Source organism: Manduca sexta, chromosome 24, assembly GCF_014839805.1.
Source record: "Manduca sexta isolate Smith_Timp_Sample1 chromosome 24, JHU_Msex_v1.0, whole genome shotgun sequence".
NCBI lineage: Eukaryota > Metazoa > Arthropoda > Insecta > Lepidoptera > Sphingidae > Manduca > Manduca sexta.
In genome coordinates, this window is record NC_051138.1 from 5,476,483 (window position 1) to 5,482,720 (window position 6,238).

At 46.0% G+C, this 6,238-nt stretch overlaps 1 protein-coding gene across 1 annotated transcript; it reads left to right on the plus strand.

Annotated features, from left to right (window-relative positions):
* Positions 1 to 1,915, plus strand: LOC119190428. The gene is made up of 2 exons (XM_037442381.1): positions 1 to 1,122; positions 1,721 to 1,915. Exons 1-2 carry the CDS (start codon positions 1 to 3, stop codon positions 1,913 to 1,915), a joined length of 1,317 nt encoding a protein of 438 aa, XP_037298278.1.
* The last annotated feature ends 4,323 nt before the right edge of the window (positions 1,916 to 6,238 follow it).

Consider the following 6,238-nt stretch of genomic DNA (forward strand, 5'->3'; position numbering starts at 1 on the left):
ATGCTGCTCAACGAAGTCGCCAAACTCTTCAAGCGTGTCGTACATGCTTGCCTCGTCGAGCACCTCGAGATGGTCGATCCAAATTTGGCCGAGAACCACTTCGGATTCAGGAGGGGACGTTCCACCGTCCACGCGATTCTGCGGGTGACACAGGCGAAGGATGCAGTGGGTAAAGGCCGAGTAGTTATAGTGGTCTCGTTGGACATATCAAATGCGTTCAACTCCAGATGGCTATATACTGCGGTGGTACGACCAATCACGACCTATGAAGCTGTAGTCTGGTGGCCCAGAACCAAACTATCCACAGCTAGAAACAAACTGCAGCAATTTCAGAGATTAGCGTGTACAGCTATAACGGGCTGCATGAAAACTACACCCACAGCTGCTTTAGAGGTCCTGTTGGAACTGCCGCCCTTGAATCTGTTTATCCAACAAGAGGCAGCCTCAGCAGCAGTCAGGTTAAAGACACTCAAGCTCTGGGGTACAGCAATAGGCGCCCACGCCGAAATTCTGGAAGAGGCCATCAACTACAAACCACTGATGGCCGCTCCCAATGACAGGGTACCCAAACAATATATCTTCGGAAAAAACTACACCGTTAGGCTGACCGAAGAACAGTATGACTGGTCTGGCACACACGAACTGCGAATATACACCGATGGGTCTAAGACCAGGACAGGATCGGGGGCAGGTGTGTTCTCACCAGAAATTAACATCAAGATATCAATGGCCTTAGGCGCACACAGTTCCATCTACCAATGTGAATGTGTCGCCATCACGGAGGCATCCAAAGCAGTGGAAAAGCGGGGCCTTATAGGCCACAAAATACGTATTGTTTCCGATAGCGCTGCTGTATTACGAGCCCTTGATAGCAAGACCATTCAATCAGGGCTTATACTAGAATGCCACCAAGCACTGGAGGGTATAGGAAAACATAACTCAGTTACCCTACAGTGGATCAAAGGGCACAGTGGCTCTCTAGGAAATGACGCAGCTGACGAGCTGGTAAAAAGAGGGTCGGACCAGACCTTATTGGGTCCCGAACCAATCATGTCGCTCCCCTTTTACCAGCTGAGAACATGGCTGCGTCACAGAACACATAAACTACAAGCGGATCAATGGGCGAGTATCAGTACATGCAGACAATCCCGGGAAGCCGTGCCACACCCGGATCCTCGTCTGACTAAGCGCCTTTTATCTTTTGACAGGGCATCCCTACGCATAGTCGTAGGTACCATTACTGGACATTGCCCAATAAACAAACATTTATATGTTCTAGGTATGACCGACAGCCCCCTATGTAGGGGATGCCTGTTGGCTGACGAAACAGCTTACCACGTCATCCTGGAATGTGAAGGAGTAGCTGCGCAACGGGCAAAATTCCTCGATTCGCCGGGGTCACTCCGAGAAGCCTGTAGAGACACCAGGAAGATCCTGCGCTTCTGGACGGAGTTAGGCTGGCTTGCTTTGTAGCCGGCATGCACGTCACGCACAATGGCCCGACTTTTTTACGGGCTAAGTGCGGAAAAAGGAGCCCATTACCATACCATACCATACCATGCGTTCAACTCGCTGCTCTGGCCCAACATCCACGTGGTGCCGCCCTATTTCCGGCGTCTGGTACACGCGTACCTTTCTAACAGGGACATGGTATATACTGGCGCCGACGGGTGGCACAGAAGAGCTATGTCATGCGGTGTTCCGCAGGGGGCATTTTTAGGCCCTCTCCTGTGGAACATTGGGCACGACTGGGTACTCCGTGGGCGTCGGCGTGACGTGTTACGCTGATGACACGTTGGTCACGGCGACGTCCAAGACCATCCAGGGCGCCGCTATCTTGGCAGCGGTAGATAGTGCTCTTTCCGGCCTGCTGCCCAACCTGGAAGGTCCTGGTATCCCTTACCGAAGGTTCTAACACGAGTTCGTGCGGTCCATGGGACTATAACCAGGTCTGAGCTGACGCCCTGAGAGAGCAGTCTGCCGCTTTCCTAAGAGGCCCGCAGCGGGCGATCAGGGCGTATCGCACGGTCTCGTTCAAGGCGGCTTGTCTGTTGGCCGGATTCCTGTCCTTGGATCTGGACGCCAAATCTCTCTCCGATACTAGGGGTCGCAAACCGGTATCCCGGATTTCGAAAATACCGGAATACCGGACCAAATTAAGAACTTCAAAATACTGGTATTGATTTTACAGAAACCGGTATTTTCGGTATTTTATAAAAATAAAATTCAGTACAAAATGTGTGTATAATTATTAATTTCTCCAGTTTTAAACCGCAAAAATTTAAGTTGCTTGCAATTTCATTCATTCGTATAGGCGTATATTCTATAAAGAGCGAGCAGAATACATGGCTTATAGCTATATTGCTACTTTTGTTTTGCTCTAAGCATAGCGGTGTTAACTGTTAATTGTTATTTTTATTAGAACTTATTAGAAATATTTTTTGTTCTTTAAAGTCTATCCTCATTATTCATAGATGTTATTTATCAAAGGACGGAGCATTGCTGTGATAACAAGTCTGTTTCTCAGCGCTGAGGGCATGGCAGCCTGAGCAGTGCGAAGGCTACATGCCTACGTCTACACGTAGGGCCGTTGTGATTAGCTAATATTGTGATACAACTTGAATCTAGTTGGCTGTCAGATTAACAAAGCTGAACAAACAGCAAGCTGTCAGATAAACAAAGCTGAGAAACATAACAGGGAGAATAGATGTAAAATACAACCTGTTTAAAAGCCTTGAGCTGCCTACAATAATGGCCTGGTATTTTATGGCAATTTAACGGCGTTTACCGAAAGGCCGAAATTGTCCTTATTTACCCTATCTACAGCTGCGGACACACAATCTACTTGCTTCTGAGAATAAATTTGCAAGTCATCAGCATACAGATGGTACACACATTGAAGATTTTGTGTTAAGAGGTTTATGAAGATAGAGAACAATAATGGGGAGACTATGCCGCCTTGAGGGACGCCACAATCTATATCACGCCAGCTAGACGAAGAATCGTCTAGGCGTACCAACTGTTGGCGTCTCTGAAGATATGACGAGAACCAATTCAGTGCCTTGGGCGAGATCATAAGGTAGGAGAGGTTTGCAAGAAGAATGTCGTGACTGACTGTATTGAAGACGTTGGAAAAATCAACCAAAGCCAAAACAGTGACTTTGGAATCCTCCATGCCCGCCCTAATATTGCCAGTCACTTTGAGGAGTGCAGTAATAGTGCTATGGCCAGGCCTGAAGCTAGACTGGAGTGGGCACAGTAGGTTGTTTCGGTGCACATGCTCAGACAGTTGCTTGTGAGCACAGGCCTCGAGCACTCTGGAGAGAAAAGGAAGAATAGGTATGGGACGGAAATGCTTAGCAAGTGATGGGTTAGGGATTTTAGGAAGAGGGATAGCAATAGCTCTCCGCCACAAAGACGGAAAGATACCAGTGCTGAGGGAGGCGTTAATGATATGAGACATGATTGGTAGAAGTTGGTCCAGGATAAAGATTGCGATGACTGATGTTGTCACAGCCAGTGGCATTGGATTTAATGGACAGGATGACTTTTCTAATTTCACCCAACGACACAGAAGAAAAATGAAAAGTATTAATGTTAGGCCTGGATAGACCCGCTAAGAAATCCATAGTACGACGCCTAGTTTGGTGATCAATTATGGTAACAGATGTGAAATGTTGATTAATGTCATCCAAACCAATAGTCGCACCGTGGAGATCTATGTTTTTAACTTTGCCATTACCCAGATTTCCGAGGAATCTCCAGATACTGGCTGGCGAGGAAGAAGAAATATTATTGAGAATGTATCGGCGTTTAGCATTACGTACCATCTGGTTACACCGATTCCTTGCAGCCTTAAGAAGGCACCAGTTCTCCTCCGAACGATCCCTTCTGTACTGGCGAAATGCCCGATCCGTTCGTCTCATCGCCATCCTAACCCCATGTGTAATCCATGGTGCAGGATGACGTTTTAATTTAATTTTCTTTAAAGGGGCATGGGTATCAAAGAGTGAAGTGACAGCGCGGTTAAAAATTGCGACTTTATCATCAACAGAGTTGGCTGCCAATAGGTGATCCCAGTTAAAGTTAGCAGCGTCTACTTTCAGCTTATCCGCATCATTGCGACCAAAACTACGCAAGTGCAATATCTTAGAGGGGACCTTGGGAGGTTTTGGGGCGTAAGACACGTAGATGAGATCATGGTGAGAGAAGCCAAGAGCGGGAAATTGACCGGGGGAGAAAACAGGGGAAGGAGCAGAGGTGAGGATAATGTCAAGCCAAGTGTCGTGACCATCCATATTATGGTGGGTGGCTTGCAGTGGTAGGACATGCAGTTTATCAGAGTCAAGGACAGTAAGGAGTTTACGAGATCGGGAAGAGTGGCTGGCAAGGAGATCAGTATTTAAATCACCCATGATGATGTGATGAGCATATTCTGATATTACAGATTCCAGAACTGTTTCCAGACTGGAGAAGTAATCAAGAGATGAGGGACAGTAAATAACACTTAGTAAGGTTTTCACTCTCTTGACCCAAACCTCAAGTAACAGAAAATTCGCATAAGCAGAATAAGAAGCAGAGGAAGATATTACAGTTTTATATTTCAGGTCGCTACGTAAATGTATAGCGACTCCACCTTCTCTCCTGTCAACTCGATCATTTTTAATCAAAATGAAACCAGAGAGAGGGTAAAGGGTAGAAGGTTTGAGCTAGCTCTCTGAAATCAGAACGGCATGAACGTTGGCTTACGAAAATAATCTCTTTTCATTCAGCCTTTAACTAACCACTAAGCAATCATTAAAATTTGACATTTAATTACTAACTTAAATGTATATTTCCTATTTTTCTAATATTTCTTCAAATATCGGAAATACCGAAAATACCGGAATACCGGAATTTATTTTAGGTCAATACCGAAAATACCGGTTTTGAAAAATGGTCCGGTATTGCGACCCCTATCCGATACTTTAAATTGGTGGGTGGCGGCGTTCAGTCGCGGATAGCGTCCGGTCCCGAAAGAGGCGGAGAAGGGACGAAGAGCGCATCTCTCTAAGGTTGGTCGTCGGAGGAGACTTCTCACTGCCGGCCGTGGTCACTTCCATAGGAGACGGGCCGCACCAGGCGGCACCGCGCAGGGGCGGCTGCGGACGACGACTTAGACATTTCCGTCAGAGGAAGCCCGTAGCTGTCCCTAATGCGCCGAAGAGGGTCACCGCGAAGTTTTAGTTTGTATGCCGTGCGTTGTATATAGGGTAAGGGCCTCGGCCCGGCGGTCACCTGAAGGTGATCATCAAATCCGGGCGGCCCAACGCCGCGTCGTAAGGCACGTCGACCCCAACCTCACCACCCAGTGGCCCCCCACGAAGGCTGGGCGTTAGTTATAAGGTACTTTCGCCGCGATAACAAAAAAAAAAAAGATGTTGAACACTAGTCATGGAGGTAAATGACGATGAGGCTTAAATAGTGAAAGAGAGCAAGATTTTCAATAATTAAAGAGGCCGTAACATAAAGATAAACTACCGCCAAATTAATCTACTAGTTACATTTACAACTAGCCCTTACAAAGTTAATTCCAGTGCTCTCCTTTTAAGTCATTCATAATGCCCATGCCTTTTATTTTTGTCTAATACCTAGTAGTGACTGGGAGGTCTTATCTTGAGATGATAAAACAAGTCAAATAATTTCTATATCATTGCGAGTATGTGTGCACTGACCCCGTACTGAGGTAAGAAGGTATAAGAACAGGTTCAATAAATAAGAAAATTGCATGGAAACAAAATATCTATTTACTCATAATATAGCATAAAATGCTAAATTCACCTTTCGTTTGGTTACTTAGAACAATGGATTATTAATAAGTTATAGTGACTTTTGATGCCTTTCTCATTCACGAGGTGCATGTTTCTCTGTATTTGAATGAACTCTTCCAAAAATTCCGGCCACAAGTCCTTCGGGACATCGAAAGGATTTATTATCCTCTTCCCACGTTAACAGAAATTGCTGCTAAACTACGTGGTGCTAAGTATTTCAGTAAGCTGGATGCCCGGTCCGGTTTTTGGATGATCCAATTGGACGATGAGAGTGCCGATTTATGTACTTTTGGTACACCGTTTGGGAGATACCAGTTTTTGCGGCTGCCATACGGTATAAATTGTGCAAGTGAGGTTTTCCATGCTAAGATAAGGCAAACACTCGAGGATTTAGAGGGAGTAGACTCGTTTGTTGATGACGTCATAGT